At 40.5% G+C, this 18,252-nt stretch overlaps 1 protein-coding gene across 1 annotated transcript; it reads right to left on the bottom strand.

Moving 5' to 3' along the window:
• Positions 1-520: 520 nt before the first annotated feature.
• On the bottom strand, positions 521-7,996 carry THG1L (tRNA-histidine guanylyltransferase 1 like). Its single transcript, XM_024576900.3, has 6 exons — positions 7,667-7,996; positions 6,671-6,847; positions 5,753-5,922; positions 4,669-4,757; positions 3,098-3,205; positions 521-2,030 (listed from the first exon to the last, which is right to left on the bottom strand). The coding sequence occupies exons 1-6, from the start codon at positions 7,855-7,857 to the stop codon at positions 1,869-1,871; spliced, it is 897 nt and encodes a 298-aa protein (XP_024432668.1). The 5' UTR covers positions 7,858-7,996; the 3' UTR covers positions 521-1,868.
• Positions 7,997-18,252: the final 10,256 nt, after the last annotated feature.

Genomic DNA, 18,252 nt, shown 5'->3' with positions numbered 1-18,252 from the left:
AAACTCAGAGCTGCAAGCTGCTGACAATTCAAGAAAACAAGTGTTTGTCCCCGAATTTTATGACAAAATCAAATGACAGCCTTTGTAGTATTGCATAGCATGCACAGAAAGCACATTTCTTTGGATGGTTGTCTTGAAAACTTGTATTTTAATGCCTTGTTTTGATATGAAGTGCTACAAATTTACTTACCACTTGTATTTGCCAGTCAAGAGCTACATTATTTATTACCTTATTTGGCCTATCACAGTATACCTTGTGGCCCACGATACAGTATACCAATGACCATAGGCATCAGGACCCTTTGGAGTTAAAAACCAAATTACCAAGACCCAAATCTTCATGGGGCAATAGGGAGTCATCGTTTTAAACAAGCATTCCAAGTACCTTTGTGCACCCAGAAACCTGTGAACCACCGTTGTGATGAAAGGTATGAACATTCTGGCTTATGTAGACACACACACACACACGTGGGACTCATATACTGCATTTGTGTGAGAAAAATAAATGAAAAATTAGGCCTAGGGAGCTGAAACCTTTATTTTCCTTCTCAAAGAGATTTCATCAATCGCTAAGCATGAGCCACATCTCCTGTTCCTGCGGGGTAAGAACAGGAAGGGAAAACAAGGCGTGGACAGATGGGGCATCAACTGGTGAGGGATGAGACCAGCCGTTGCTCTTTTAAAAATACATTTTCTTCTTGGCTGTAAATTCTGCAATGCAAGACTAGGCACTGGGACACGGGCTGTCTCTTAATTAGTTCTTAATAGAGCCAAATAACTTCTTTCCTCTAAAATATGAAACAAGGACAAGAGGCAATGTGAGTTCCACCTGTCCCCACTCTCTCCCCGGGTTCAGAGGCCAACAGCTGGGCACGTGAAATCACTGCTGCGGCTCCCTGGGCGCCTCACCCATCCCACCTCCACAAGCCAGCACCAGGTGGAGCTGTTGGGGCTCTGCTGACACCTACCACCTGTAACCCCAAGGGGAGTGTTGACCCCTCTGCTCTCCAATTCAAATGTCATTGTTCTGTTTACACAAAAGCTACCTCAGAATCTTTTTCAGGAAGTCCAACAGGTGACAAGGTGACTTTAAAAACAAATATCTAAAGGACATGGAGTGAATGTTTCTCTCTGCTAGTTCGCTCATTCTCACAAATTTTCTTCTCAAATATACGTATGACTCTTCTTAGAAAGACTAAGTGGCCTTGCAAACAATGCCCCTGGCAAGACCATGGTCATGCTGATCAACTCCACCAAACGTATCTATGGACTGAGTAAGGAGGACATCCAAACTACTCATTTGTTTAGCCAAGGTTGCCAACTTGGAGACTGACACCACGCCGAGTCTTCCCTGGAATTCCTGAATTCACAGACAGCCTACAGGCACTGGCCTACATTTATCTCCAGGTCTGCCAAAGACGAATGCCAAGTACATGGGTGGGAAAGGTGAGATTTAAGGTCACTGGATTCTCTAGTTAAGAACAAGTGCGCCAGAGTAAATTTTGGGCTCATCTTGTATTATGGGTGGAAAGAGCTTGGCAGGTTTTTGTAAGTCTTGTGCCACAATCTAAAAATGATTCATTCGGCAAGGCATAAAATAGTTCTCACTTTATAAAAATAGTACCACAATTTTTTTAAAAATGCACTTCTACCAAAGGAACCATGTTCTAACACTGCAGAAAAGGTGTTCTACGTAAACAACAGGATCCCTCACCCCATCCTTGCCTTCCTTCCCTGCTCCCCTCCCAGCCAGAGTCATGTCACGCCTGGGACACTGTCCTGGGTGGTAGGGATACTAGGGCCACCTAAGGCCAGAAGACTTGGGGGGCCTTCCGTGGTTAAGCACAGCAGAACAGGAAAGCAAAGGGTCAGCTGTCTTCATCTAGGATCTCTGGGTGCTCCTTCCAGAAAGCATCCCCGATGATATCACAGTGCAAGGGCACTGGCTTAGTCCTGGTTCGCGTCACTGCCACCTTTCTCCCTTCCATTTCTGCAGGCAGCTTAACTTCTTTGGTCGTGACGTCTCCCACCTACAGGTAAGTTAAAATATTGACATTGTGAACTCAAGAGTGGGCTTGGGAGAGAAGGGGGAGATGTGAGGGAGATTCGTTTTCTTACTTTATATACTTCTGACATACATATATTTACCAGGAGATACACAGATACACATATATCTCAACACACATGAACTTCTTTATAATGAAAAATACTTTTAAAGAGAGTTATGTTGCTATATTTTAAAAGAACATCTTAGGAACAGAGATTTCTTGTTCCTTGTTAGCAATAACTATAACATTTTTTTTCTAAGAATAACTGTAGAATTAATGGTAGTTTTGCGTTCCCACCTGCATTAAGAAGTCTCCAAAGAACAAATGTACTTTAAAAAAAACTAGTGAAAAAGCTGAAGTTGCTAGTGGAATGACTGACTAGCTCCCAAGGTTCCCCTTAATACTTGAAAACATTCATTTCAGAAAAACTACTTTGGATGGAAGGAAATACATTTAGAGAAGTCACTGTGGCCAGGAGCTGGTACAGAGGGAAAATACTGGTAGAATGAAGGACTTAGGTAAGTGCATAGACCCATTATGGAACATTAAGGTAAGTATGAACGTCTAGGGAATCTCGTGAGTATTCTGCAAGTGTCAGAATCCTCACATCAGTGTCTCTTAGGGCCTCCTATTACAAGTGCCACAGGACAGATGGACCATTTAGTGGTATTATCCAGTGTAGGAGAAAGTATTCTTTAAATGTGTTATGAATGCAACACTCCTTATACCTGCACTGTAACCCTTTAGCAGGGCTTTATTTGATTTGAGGAGAGATTATGACACAGAAAAATAAGTGTCACAGTTCTAAAATTCTGTGATTCTACTTACAGGAGAGATTCAAGATCACAAAGTTCACTGACAAACTGATACAATGGGCATGGACTGACGAAAGAAAGCATCAAAAATAGCTTCTTGTTTTGGGAAGGATCTAACTCGTGTTGGCAGCTGCAGTCACGGCAGCACACAGGTAGCAGGGAAGACAAACTCGGGACGGGCACAGACTCTCTTCTTCCCTGACCTCCGTTTCTCTTGGGGCACAACAGCATTACCTTTTGCCATATCAACACAGTCCCCTTCCTACACACCGGTGGCTCATTATTGTAGTTGATGTTGAATTCAGAGAACAAAATCTCATTCTTGTCTGCTGCCAGAGTTCCCTGAGAAAATAAAAACAGATATACCAAGCTTTGTATGTCTTATCTCTACCCTAACCATGTACCATTCCACCCTCTACCTAAACTTCCACAAGCAAATCAAGAAGTGAAAATGTTTTACCAAACATCTTTTGATACTGAAGAATTTGCATTTTAAGAGTAGTTCCAATCTTTGGATGTATAAATTGATAAAATTCTCTTCTGCTAAGCACTATGCTGTATACCTGAAACTAATACAGAATAATATTGAATGTTAAAAAAAGAAATTCTCTTCTGTAGCAGACAATGGCTTCACCAGTCATGACTGTGAGGGGGTCAGGAAGAGTGAGACACCTATTCTGTACTAGATACTTTATGTTTCTTATCTGACCCTCATAACCATCTCCATATTAGAGATGAGGGCTCTGAAGCTTACAGAGTTTACACAAATTGCCCAGAACTACAGTTTTCTCTTATTCTTCTAAGAAAAAAAAAAATCTAAACTTGGCTCTTCCAAGCTGGATAGACCTATTAGTATTCCTATTATTGCGATACAGCGTGCGGCAGAAGTAACGCCCACATGAATATGGTTGGTATGGTAATAACATGGGTGTAATAATAATTTATAGTTTTAATTCGAACATTTCACCTAAAATGTCATATAGTGTGCTTGAGTGTGATAATGTTATGTTACAGAATTACATGCTTATGATTTTGTAATTAAAAAGGGGCATTATTTGTACCAGACCCTGTATATAAATCTTCATCATCATTTTAGCAATGGTAACCATTTACTGAATAAGTATAAAGGACCAGACATTGTATTAAGAGCTGTTACAATGCATCATTTCATTTCAGAGTTAGTTATACTACAAGTAGCACTGTCATCTAATAACAAAAGCCAGTGTTTATTAACTGCTTACAATGTGCTTTGTACTCGCCTACGTGGTTTACATGCATCACATCATTTAATTCTCACCATAAACCTATGGGGCTGGCACTGTTACTCTTTACACTTTACCTCTAAAAAACTAAGTCAGAGAAGACAAAATCAAACAGAAACATGGTATGAGTACGATTACTTGACTCCCAGAGCCTAGACGCTTTACAACACATTGGGGTCACAGACCCGAGAAACTGCAGGTGCCCAGCAGGGCCTGGCCATGAGGGAAGAGGCCAGGAGGGACTGGCAGAAAAAGAAGAGCACATGCCCTGTCTAAGGAGGGCAGTCAAAGCTCAGCTCCAGCCAAGTGCTACCACATGGGAATGCAGAGCCAACGTCACTGCTTCCATCTTCCAGGGGAGGACGCTGAGGCTCAGGGAGTAGAAGTAACTCACAGAGCATCTCAGAACAAGCAAGCAGCAGAGCTGCCACTAGTCTGATTTTTATATGCTTTCCAAACAAAGCTGGAGAGAGAGCTTTAAAAGGCTGCAAAATATCATGGGAGAGACTACAGTTAAGCATTAACACAGTAAGACCTTTATACCTGTAATCTCTCTTGGGCTTGTACTGGTGTTAGTCCAGACTGCTGTACAAGTGCCCAGAAAACTGTATTATAGAGATTATTGATGTGACCTGTCAAGAGAATGAAGTAGCACTGTTTATACATATATAATCTTTATTCAGTATTCATGCTTCAAAGAATACGAGAGCCCCACCTCTACCCTCTTTAAAGGAAAGAGATCTCAGAGATATTTACCGACCTTCCCAAAACCATACACAGGAAACATGGGGGGAAGTGGGCAACAAGAAACACACTTATTTCCTAACAGTTTTTATTCTGTCATTTAAGTTATGCTTTACACAAATCTGTTAACTTGTGCACTGAGCTTAGGAATACCTTCCTGGTTATGGGATTTACACTGCACCCACCTCTTCTCCAGTTCTTCTGGCAAAATCAAGATACACCAAATGAGAAAGTCACACAAATATTTCATCACAGTCATGTAGGGCAGGAGTCACAACTCAAACCCCCTGAGTAGGTGACCTACCCCCCACCCCGAGAGGAAATAGGGACTGGTGGAGACTATGGCACACTGGCTCGTGTGTGTGTGTGTGTGTGTGTGTGTGTGTGTGTGTGTGTGTGTGTAAAGGCAGCAGCCACTGCAGAGGTTCTGTCCAATAGTAAGTGGGAATATAGACCTACTACCGCCAGAACTTCCAATTAAAAAAAAAAAAAAAGCTGGAAATAGTATTTACCTGAAATCTCCCAATTTTTCAATTACTTTCAACTAATTAAAATTTTTTTAAAAAATATTTCATTCCAGCCCTGGCTGGTGTGGCTCAGTGGATTGAGCACCAGCCTGTGAACTGAAGGGTCACCGGTTGGATTCCCAGCCAGGGCACATGCCTGGGTTGTGGGCTGGGTTGCCAGCTGGGGGTGTTCGAGAGGCAACCACACACTCTCCCTCTCTTTCTCCCTTCCTTCCTCTCTCTCTAAAGATAAATAAAATAAAAAAAAAATTTTCATTCCAAACAAAAATACATGTGAGCCAAACCTGTGCCAGATTACCACCTCTCAAGTCTGGAATTGGTGGTTTAATTGCATCTGTTCAATTCCTTTCACTTACAATCCGCCTGCCGCCAGCTGAGGTAGTCCTTTAAGGTCTGGTTGTTAGGATACAGCACAACTCTTCCATCAAATCCCGGGGGATACAGAAGGGGCTGGTCTTCAAAGTAATCCGGCCAATAAAACACAAAGCTGGAGGCGAACTGGGAGGCCACAAGAGTCATGAACTTACTTGCGAGGGTAAGGCACAGTGGGTGGAGCAAGAAAAGAGAACAGACGAGACATTAACTCAACACCCTGATAGGGGCTGTGTGTGTGACAGAGAGATTACAAAAACTGGCCAGCAAACCTACAGATAAAATGTGAGGGACCAAGAAAAACTGTTTTAATATTTCAGTTATATATTTGAAATGTAGCCTGCCTCTCCCCCTAGTCCTATAATTTACTAACATGAATTTTTTTCTCTATGGTATAATGTGAATTTATGGTTCAAGAGAGGTTTTTTTTAAGTCTTGAAAGGAGAGAAATTATTGTTATAAAAAAATACCAATGTATTATATGATTTATTTCCTGCAAGAGTTTGAAATACTCAAATATGAGATTTGTCTGTTTTGTCTGAAATCCTCCTTTATTAAAAGTTTAAGCAATACTGCAATACCTGTGCAGACTGTCACTGGCTAAAGCCAACCTATGAATCATAGTATCATATTCCATGGTCTATTTCTCTGGTCTTAATGTTCAATGCCAAAGCAGTCCAGAATCTAAGGTGATGGGGAATGGAGCAGAAAGAATCAGCTACAGAGGGATATGGAATGCTCAGCCACCAGATCAAAGAACAACAGTCCAAACGGGAATATACAAACATTCTGCCGTTGCAAACGCCGCAGACATCATCTGTGGTCTGCGAGTCTGTGTTTAATATAAGCAGAAACCAGATGCTGACAGGACAGATTCTGAAGGAGCTGGGCTATGGGATTACCTGGCTCTTCTCTTAAACCAATTGCTTTTCCGCTTGAACACAAAGCTGTACTCGTCACTCTGTCCGTACGCAATCGCAATGTCCTCCAGTTCTTCCATTACTGTCTGGGCACATTTGGTCATTAGGTGGAGAGCACGGCCGTCATTAGGTTTGGCAAAGTTGTGCTTCTCAGAAAACCTTTGTGACAGAGAGAGAGAAAAGGGCATGGATGCAGGAGAGCTTGTCATTAACACCACAGATCAAAGGGGATGTTCAAAGAGGAAGGTGCTGTAACGGTGTGGCAAGTCCAAACATTCCACCAGCCACGACCTACTCCATCACCTTAAGAATTCAGGTTTTTCTTGTCCTGACCATTTGAGAAAAGGGGATGTAATTGTTAAACCTCAATCCCCTTTTCTATAAAATAGGGGTAGAGAGTATTTACTTTATAGAATTTTCCTGACGATAAGGCGAAGATAACAAATGTAATTATGCCTGGCTCCTTTGAAGTGTTCAATAAATGTTTGTTACAATAATCATTAAAATAGCACTTTTTAAAAAACTATATTCCCACCTTTATTACGCTTCTGCCTTTGTTGACCTTTTTCCTCCTGAGCCCAGTCCATGTGGCCTGCTACTGATAATGAAACAAGAACATACTGTCAAGTGTTGCCCACAGCAAGGCCTAAGTGGGACTCTGAACAGTCAGCACTCTAACAAAACAGCTGGGCAACCGGCTGAAGAGCAGAAGTACCATGCCCGAAAGTGACTTTTTCCACAAGGTCCTTGCCATCAGGTTTCTGCTCACAGGTACCCCAGCCCGCTTCTCGCCAGCGGGACACCCTGTCGCCTTTAACACCAGACCAGCTCGCGTCCAAATCTGTCATAGCCAGCACCTAGAATGATGCTCAATGCCGCGCGCTCATTGGCTGCCGCGTTACCCCGGTGACCACGCCACTGGGCCCGCGATCCCGGAAGCGTCAGCCGGCCGCGCGGCCCAGAGCCCCAGTCACTCACCGATGGAAATTCCTGCCATCCAGCCGCACCACCACCCAGCAGTGCGGCAGGCAGGTGTCGTCCGTCTCGAATTCCCGCACGTACTCGAACTTGCTCTTTGCCATGGTCGGCCCCAATTGCAGGCACCGTTTCAAAGTGACGGAAGTGAAAGCCCAGTAATCGCGAATCTTCACGTTGGAAGCCGCGGTCATCGCCCGCCCCGACGAAAGGACGAGAGAGCCCGCCCCCGGAAGTTCTGCGTCTCTTCCTGGCCTCTCTAGCTTTAGAGGAGGTCGGCATATTTCTCGCCTCTCCTTGTAGTCCTCAGTCCACTTCCGAGCCTGGAAGGTGGGTTCCAATGTTCCCCTTCCCACGACCCACAGTTGTGGCTTTTCTCCTGTCTTACAACAAATCATTGTGACGAAGTTTAAAAAAATTTCCAAGTTTGAAGTGTATGACTTTTTTCTTTCAAAATAGAATTTATTTGTTGTAGAAAATGTAAAATATACAGCCATGGCTGGTGTCGCTCAGTGAGTTGAGCGACAGCCTGTGAACCAAAAGGTCGCTGGTTGGATTCCCAATCAGGGCACATGCCTGGGTCGTGAGCCAGGTCCCCCCGTTCGGGGCAGGTGAGAGGCAATGGATCCATGTATTTCTCACTGCACGTTGATGTTTCTCTCTCTCTCCCTCCTTTCCCTTCGCCATCTCTCGAAAAAAAGTAAAACAAAACGTGTTATTAAAAAAATAAAATGTAAGATATACAGAAAAGCATAATTAATACTTCATTTTTCTCCCCTCCCCATGTCAAAGTATTGAAGCTTCCCTCCAGTCTCTCTTCTGTGTGTGTGTGTGTGTTATACAGGGAACACACGAACCTGTAATACACATAATTTTTTATATTTTTCCACTCACCTTGAGTATTTTCAAATGTGATTAAATATTGAAGGAAAATGGACTCTAAATTAACTTGGTCAACATTTTCACAATTAAATAATCCAAGACCCAATGCTTTATTTCTTGTTGCCTTAGATAGATAATGCAATAGTAACAATAAAAACCTATTATTTGTATTATGCTTTATGATATACAAATCTCTTGAATTATTGGTTTTATCCTTAAAACATTATTCAAACACTATAAAAGGATATATGGTGGAAAGTGTCTTGCTAACTCCCAACTCCCTACTTTAGGCAATGACTATTTCCAGTTTCTTACATAACCATCCAGGGAGAGAGACAGATATATAGATGATACACATAAGTACGTGTTATATATAAGTATATATATACATGTGTATATATATATATGTTAGAGCAACAGGATGTTACTTCCTTCCCTCCCCACATGTCCCTCTTCTACCACCTGCCTTGAGCACCCACCCCACACCCAGGACAAGCAATGGCAGGTGGGTGAGCCTTCAAGGGGAGGTAAGAAGGGAGGACTGCTTCCTCACTTGCCAGCTGGGAAGCTCCAGAGTTTTCCTGGTGCTGCCATTGTAGGAGGGCACCAAGAGAGTCACTGAAAGATCCTGATAGGTGTCATCTCTCCTGCTCCCCTCAAGTTTGGGGATGTATGTGAATGTAGAGACCACTAACTATGTCACACCCGGATTTTTCTGGAGCCTTCTAAGCCAATATAGATGAGAAGGAGCAGCAATGTAATGTGCCGAGGAAAGCACAGGGAAAACTCACTGCAGTTCTCCCTAGCCTTGGAGGCCTGGAAAAGATCATCACCACCAATCCCACAGGAAGGATCTCAGAGGTTACAGGGGGAGGGAGGAGCTGGGAGTTGCCTATGAAGTCACCTTCCTGAAGAGGGTTTGGAAACAGAGCTGGAAGAGCCAAAGGGAGCAAGGCTACTCATCTTCAAGGGATCCTAGCAAGATCCTGCTGATTCCAAGAATAGCCTCGGGACAACCAGGCACCATGCCAAGCAGGAAGAAAGACTTTTCACCACCAAGTTGAAGGCCGATTACATAAGGAGGCCTCTGCCTCATCCACAGCCTGGCCCACCCCTCAATGGGATAGGAATTAAGCCTTGAAAAGAGGGGGATGATCCAGAGGATCTCAGAACCAGTCCATGCCTCCCACCTCCATTCCAGGTTGTTAGAGTGGGGGCAGAGAAAAAGGGCAGACCCAGGGTCTCCTGCTCCAAGTCCCTTTAGCAGTAAGCCTGGCCTGTTGTGGGGCGGGGGGGGGGGGGGGATAACAACACTTGTTACAAAAAGACAAATACTGATTGATTCTGAATACTCAAGGAGGTGCTTAGAGTAATCAGATTCATAGAGAAACAAAGTAGAATGATGGTTGTTACGGGGTGAGGGGAGCGGGGAAAGGTGAATTGTTTAGTGGGTGTAGAATTTCAATTTTGGAAAGCATTAAAAGAGTTCTAGAGATTGGCTGCACACCAACATGAATGTACTTTATACTACTGAACTGTACACTTAAAATGGTGAAGATGGTAGGCCCTGGCCAGGTAGCTCAGTTGGTTAGCGTGTTGCTTTGGTGAACCAAAGTTGTGGATTCAATCCCTGGTCAGGGCACATACAAGAAGCGACCAATGAATGCATAAATAAGCGGACAAATCAATGATTCTCTCTCCCCTTCCTCTCTAAAATGAATAAATTTTAAAAAATGGTTAAGATGCTCAATTGTATGTTATATGTATTTTACACAGTTAAAAAGATCCTGCACACAACAGATATTTATGACCTAACTGGATACTGACCTCTATTTTCAAAAAAATTTCTATTACTTAGGAGATCACTTACTCACTGAGCCTGACAGAGAGAAAAGTAATTGCCTTTGGTATGGAAGTCATATTTCAATTTGTCTTCCCTGATGCTGACTCATTTCATTTGTACTAAGAGCTGCATTATGTAAATGAAATTCATGGACAGGGTAAGAAGAAAGACTAATTTGTCTCTAAAGTCTCCTTCCCCACTCTGAATCACCCTAATCAAATTTCTGGCTGGAAGTAATATACAATATTGCTTCCAGGAATGGACTGCCTGGTTCTGTCATGGTTTTGACGTTGTAGTTTTGCCTGCCCAGCATCCTTTGTCCTGTCTTCTGGCAATGGCACCCCAACCGTCCTTTCCCCACGCTCAGGTGATCTAGTTCATGTAAGGATGACACCATCTCACCTTTGCTCTGAGGTGAGCATATGACCAAGACTGCTTAGTGTCTGCAGTGCCTCAGTGTGAATTACAAAAAGGGCCCCCTCTCCAGCGGGCATAGTAGTGAACCAGTCAAAGGATTGGTAAGTACTCCTGAACTGGATTTCAGCCCCTGCTTGTCCTCTTTGAATTGAACATTTGCACAAATATTTGTGGTGGCCTCGCCAGCAACTTAGACATGACCAGTCTGGCTCAGAGACGTGCGCCAGTCCCAGCCAGGTCAATGAGACAGTCTGGATACTCTACTGGAATGGCCGGGAAAAACAGTCTCTCTTCTTATTAGAATTGCTACACCGCTGGGCACACTGCCTTCAAGAGGGAAGAGTCTGCCCATGAGTTAGGCCTATATACCAAAGGATAAAAATCTGAGAGATGGGGGAAAATATCTCTGAGGATACTGAGCATCCACCTGGAACCAGCACTACTCCTAGACTTGTACAAGTTCCAGGAGGGCAGGGACCTCACTTAATGTTTTCCAAAGCTGTATCCCCTATGCCTAGAACAGTGCTGGGCACATGGGAAGCGATCAACAAATATTAGTTGAGCAAATATGACAATAAAGTCCTTTTTTGTATATGAAATTGGGTTTTTAGAAATCTCAATTCATTGGGGTAAAAATAAATAACTTCATTTTCCCTAATAATTGCTCCTCATGTCCTCCTCTCCTGCTGGTTAGCAATTCCCATAAAGAATCTTGAGCAGATCCCACACCTTCCCAGTCAGTAATATGTATTAGTGTTAGTATTCAAATGCTGGTCAAGAGGACTATGCTCCCCCAAGGTGGGCAGCTTTCTCCCTCAGTCCTATTCATGCCTGTATCACCTCAGGGTAGAAAGGTGATTTACAGAACAAATCTGGTTCTAGCCTTTTTAACCCAAGTCTTTCAGGGCCTAAACTTCTAGGGGCTCTTTGAATTTAGAAGTGGGCTACCTCACATCTTACCTTCTCAGTTTTGGGCCTTAGGTATAACTTCCAAACAACAGGAAAAATCCCACCCAACATCTTGTTTACTGGGATGGAATTGGATCAAAAAGTAATTCATGCAGATGAGATGAACTTGACATTTTGGATAAATTCAGGAATGTGAGTAATATATGCGAGGTAGATTGAGCGACACATGAAGACCCACAAAGAGATGGAAAGTTAATCTATCTGGCTATGGTGTGAAAGGTAGACAGAAGCGAAGAGAACCTGGAGGCAGCTAGCCAACTGAGAATCTACTTCACTATTTCAGATATGCAGTGCTGATTAAAAGGAAGAGATAGATGAAAAAAGAAAAGAAAATGTTTTGAGATCCTAAATCACAAAAAGCTTTAATCCTTTTTAGAACAGGAAAGGCATTAAGAGATCTTGAAACAATGTGGATGTCACTGTTGATACAGAGACAGCGCCATGCTCACCTCATAGCTAGCCAGGACTTATTTATAAGACTACGTATTGAGTGCCCTGTAATAATTTGGCCCTGAATGTGCCAGAAGTTGGTAGTGAAATGTATATAGGCAGATATATTTCACTTTTTCCCAATGGCTCAACCAGTTTATTGAAGAAGGAATTTGAAGTCTTCACATCCATGTAAAAGTGGAATCTGGAATGTGAACTGCTTTTCTATTTAGCTTATGCTGTTACTCATTTTTAAGGAAAAGAAATTAAAGTTAAAAGAAAATCTATAAATTTTTGAGTCATTTGCTTGGGAAGAATTATTTCCTAATTCAAATTCAGAGACCATAGCAGAATCAACTTTCAAAAACCAGCAAAACAAGAAAATCAGGGGAACTGATAGTTGGTTCTTTGAAAAGACCTATGCAATTCATGAAATTTTAGTAAAATGACCAAGAAAAAAGGGGAAAGGGTACAAATTACCAAAATTAAGAATGAAAGAGGAAGCATTCTGAACCCTACTGAAGTTGAAAGGATTCTAAAGGACAATTCCGAACAACCTCATGCCAACAATTTGACAACTGTTGAAATGGGCAAATTTGTAGACAGAAATGATAAAATTGACTCGAGGAGAAATATTAAATCTGAATAGACCTTTATCAAAGACATTAACTTATTTAGTTTAGATACTAAAAATATCTAAATTAAAGGAAAGTCCACACCCAGATGATTTTCTTTACTGGTGAATTCTATCAACATTTAAGGAACTAATAATACCAATCAAACACAAACCCTTTCAAAAATAAGAGAGAAAGGAACATTTTCAATCTCATTTTACCCTGATACCAAAGCTGCAGACAAGGGCATCCCAAGAAACTACAGAACAATACCCTTCACGAATATAAATGCTAAAATTCTTAAAGGAATAGCGATTGGATCCAGTCATGTATAGAAAGGATTATGCATCACGACCAAGTGGAGTTTATCCAGGAATGCAAGTTAGCATAACGTCTGAATATCAATTACTGTAATGCACATACAAATAGAATAAAGCAGGGATCAGCAAACTACAGCCCCCTGGCCCAATCTGGCAAGCTTTTGTTTTTGTAAATTAAGGTTTACTGAAACACAATCACACCCATTCATTCACATGTTGTCTATAATTGCTTTCATGCTACAACAGAGTTGATTGGTTGCAACAGAGATCACAGAGCTCACAAAACCAAAACACTATTTATTACATGACCCTTTCTGGAAAATGTTGCTGACTCCTGGAATAATGTAGAAAGCCATATAATCATCTCAATAGATATAGAAAAGGCATTCGATAAAATCCAACAAACATAGATGATGAGTTCTCCACAAACTAGGAATAGAAGGAAACTTCTACATAAAACCTACAACTATCATCAAAATTAAAGATCAAAGATAATGCTTTCCCCCTAACATTGGATACAAAACAAGGATGTCCACTCTCATCACTTCAACATTGAACTGGAGCTTTTATCTAGGGCAATAAGGCAATGAAAATATACAACCAACAGGAAATGAAGTTAAGAAAACAATTACAGCCCTTGGCTGGTGTGGCTCAGTGGATCGAGTGCCAGCTTGTGAACCAAGGGTTGTCGGTTCCATTCCCAGTCAGGGCACACTCCTGGGTTGCGGCCATGTCCTCAGCAGGGGGTGCGTGAGAGGTAAGCACACATTGATGTTTCTCTCCCTCTCTTTTTCCTTCCCTTCCCCTCTCTCTAAAAATAAATAAATAAAATCTAAAAAAAGAAAGAAAACAATTACATTCAGAACAGCATCAAAAAATATTCAGGAATAAATTAAAAAAAGAAGTGTTCGCTGGGAATTACAAAACACTGTCAAGAAAAAGACAATGCTCTATAACTGGATTGTAATGATTGTTATGGAACTTTATAAACTTATTAAAACTCACTGAATTTTACATTTAATTGTATAAATCAAACTTCAATAAAGCTGTTTTTGATTTTAAAGTTCGCTTTCTGCTGAAAACACACTTCTCACACAGTTTGCATTGCTGTCCCAGAGGACTGTCACACCACTTTTTCTGAATTACTAATTCAAATTGAATTAACTAGCCTTTTCCGAAATCAACACTAACTTAATTTCTTTCTCTGCCTCTTTTATCGGCCCCTGTTTATGCCCATACTTGGCTTTATCAGTTAAACCCTAGTTCGGCTAGGTTAATACAATTTTCATAATTACTCTAAAATAACATTTGCCTTTTTCACTATAATCTCTCCTGAATGTACAGAGAAGCTTTCTAGAGCCTGTATGACATGTGAATCACAACAGATTGAAAGCAGAAGCAGACATGAGAATACAATGCATTTTTTTTAATTAAGCCAGACATTAGATTCACAATGCCACTCTCCTGTTTTTTTGGAAAACAGTTTTATCATGAAAATATGTTATGTCAACATGTAATTGGTTTAGTATTGATATCTTAATTAGTTGATAATTAAATATTTTTTAAGTCCTCAGTTTTTATTTATAATACAGCAAATACTGATAGATAAAGCCACATAAATAAAAGCTCTTTGTACTCTTCAATCATTTGCATGTGAAAGTGTCTGGATGATAGGGGAACTGAAGAGTTAAAAGATTTTATACAGCAATGCATCAAAAAGATCATACACCAGGATCAAGTGGGATTTATTCCAGGAATGCAAAGTTGGTACAACATTCAAAAATCAATAAATGTGATTCACCACATAAAGAGTTAAAGATTTTAGCTGCAGTATTTTGATAGGCTTATGTGATTAATGCCTGTGGAAAGCTGTTATTCCAGGAACTGGAATACGTGACCTACGTGACTTCAGGTGGTAGACAAGCAATTCAACCTTTGTGCCCAGGGCGTCTGCAAGCAGTAGTGTCTGAGCCTCTGTTCCAGGGAGGAAACAGTGGTGAGGCAGATAAAGAATTGTTGATCATCAGATAAAGACCAGTAAAATTGCCTCGAGACTGCACCTCTTACCTGATTAACCTTTTTCCCAAACCCCTTATTTACCCTTGTCTTCTTCTTATCAAAAGGTCGGCTTGAGGTGAGATGTTAAGATGAATTTTAGGGTACATAACCCGTCATATTCTCAGATCACCAGCATTTGAATAAAGCACCCATTAAGATTCAATCCCTGTCTATATATTGGTTCTGGTAGTGACAGAGAGCACACACACCAACTTTTCCCGTTTCACTAGGATAGAAAAGTTTGAGAACCACTACCCTTGTGTAAAAACTGCCAGGCGTAAAAACTCCTGTTAGCTACATTTGACAACAGAGATAAGAAACCCTCTCTTTCTCCCTCCCTTCCTCTCTCTCTAAAAATAAATAAATACAATCTTTAAAAAATAAATTAATTTAAAAAAACAAAGAAAGAGAATTGGGGCAGCCCTGACCAGTGTGGCTCAGTTGGTTGAGCATCATTCCACAAAGTGAAAGGTTGCTGGTTCAATTCTTGGTCAGAGCACATGCCCAGCTTGTATGTCTGATTCCCAGTTGGGGCATTTTATGAGAGGCAAATGATCGATGTTTCTCTCCCTCTCTATCTCCCTCCCTCAAAGATAGTCTGTCCGTATTTTGCTTGTTAGTTCAGTTTGTTCACTAGATCCAACATACAAGTGAAATCATATGGTATTTGCCTTTCTCTGACTGGCTTATTTCACTTAGCATGATGTTTTCCATACCCATCCATGCTGCTGCGAGGGGTAAAATTTTCTTCTTTTTTATGGCCAAGTAGCATTCCACTGTATAAATGCACCATGGTTGTCTTACCCACTTATCTACTGATGGACACTTGGGATGCTTCCAAATCTTGGCTATTGTAAATAATGCTGCAATGAGTATAGGTTGTTGACATTCTTTCAAATTAGTGTTTTGGGTTTCTTTGGATAATTTACCAGAAGTGGAATCACTGAATCATAAGGCAGCTTCATTTAATTTTTTGATGTAACTCCATACTGCTTTCCACAGTGGCTGAACCAATCTGTGCTCCCACCAACAGTGCAAAAGGATCCCCATTTCTCTACATCCTTGCTGGTACTTGCTGTTTGTTGATTACTGATGAGTGCCATTCTGACAAAAATTCTCTGATGATTAGTAACATTGAACATCTTTTCATATGTTCATTGGCTATCTGTATGTCCTCTTTGGAGAAGTATCTATTCAGGTCCTTTGGCCATTTTTTAACTGTGTTGTTTTATTTTGGTGTTGAGTTTTAGAAGTTCTTTATAAATCTTGGATATTAAGCCCTTATCACATGTATCAGTGAATATGTTCTCTCATTCTGTAGACTGTCTTTTTATTTTGTTAATGATTTCCTTTGCTGTACAAAAATGTTTTAGTTTGATGTAGCCCCATTTGTTTATTTTTCAGTTTTGTTTCCCTTGCCTGAAATGATATATCAGATAAAATATTGCTATGAGCATTGTCTGAGATTTTGCTGCCTATGTTCTCTTCTATGATTTTTATGGCTTCAGGTCTGACATTTAAGATTTTAATCCATTTTGAATTTATTCTTGTGTATCATGTAAGGTGGTCTAGTTTCATTTTTCTATGCCTATCTGTCCAATTGTCCCAACAGCATTTATTGAATAAACTCTTTTTAGCCCATTGTATGTGCTTGCTTCCTCTGTCAAATATTAATTGACTATAAAGATATGGGTTTATTTCTGGGCTCTCTGTTCTGTTCCATTGATCTATGTGTCTGTTTTTATGCAGTACTATGCTGTTTTGATTATTGTGGCCTTATAATATAGTTTGATATTAGGTATCAGGAGTCTTCCAACTTTGTCCTTCTTTCTCAAGATCACTGAACTAACAAGCAAAATAGAGACAGACTCATAAATGGAAAGCAGGTTATAGTTATGGGGGGGGAGTTGAGGGTGGAGGGATTGAGCAAAAAAAGAAAAAGGACACATGGACACAGACAACAGTGTGGTAAGTGCAGGGGAAGTAGGGGGAGGGGAGGGTTGAGGTGAAACAGGGTGTAAGGAGAATAGTAATAAAAATATGATAAAAACGTATGTCATACACTAAGTTGTACACAAACAGTTGTAGCAGTGTTGTTCATAATAGCCAAAAGGAGATAAAACCCAAATTTCTGTCAACTGATTAATACATAATTAAAATGTGGTATATTTATACAATAGAATATTATTCAGCAATAAAGAGAAATGAAGTTCTGACATATGTTACAACATAGATGAGCCTTGAGGACACTATGATAAGTGACAGAAGTCAGTCACAAAGGACCATGTAACAACATATAATTGAATTGCATTTACATGAAATGTCCAGAATAGACAAATGTATCAAGATAGGAAACGGTTGCCTACTGCTAGGGGGAATGAAGCATTAGCAGGTGACAGCTAAGAAGTGCAGGGTTTATTTGGGGGGTAATGAAAATGTTCTAAAATTGATTATGGTGATGTATACAAAACTCACAGATAGTCACAACATACAAAAGCCATTGAATCATACACTTTAAATGGATGAACTTTATGGTATATTAGTTGTATCTCAATAAAGCTTTTCCAAAAACTTCTTCAAAATAAATAAATAAGAGAATTGGGGCAGGTCTTCTTTCAGAGAAAACTTGTCTTGGTTAAAAATATCTGTTTCAAGATAAATTTATGGCTTTTAGTTAGTATATCATTTAGAATGTAGCAAATGTTAATAAATACAAGACTTTTTTGTTTTCCTTGGTCATATTTAACAATATATACTATATAGTATATATAGTATAGTATAATATATACTACTATGATGATATTTAATAATAATAATAATAATAATATATAATTATGCATTGTGGTAAGAGCTTTAAGAGAAGTGATAGAGGTATGGCTACATAAAAGAGATTGGACCTGATTTTCAGAGTCACAGAATACTTCTCTGAGTAAGTGCTTATTGAGCTCAATTTGAAAGATGAGCTGAAGGAGTTAAGGGAGGACTAGCACTGGGGGCATATCCAAAGACCTTGAGGTAGGAGAGTGGATGATGAGAAGCCAGTGTCGCTGGACCCCA

Source organism: Desmodus rotundus, chromosome 6, assembly GCF_022682495.2.
Source record: "Desmodus rotundus isolate HL8 chromosome 6, HLdesRot8A.1, whole genome shotgun sequence".
NCBI classification, from domain to species: Eukaryota; Metazoa; Chordata; class Mammalia; order Chiroptera; family Phyllostomidae; genus Desmodus; species Desmodus rotundus.
The sequence above is the reverse complement of the archived record's forward strand: the minus strand, read 5'-3'. Positions and strand labels throughout refer to the sequence as shown.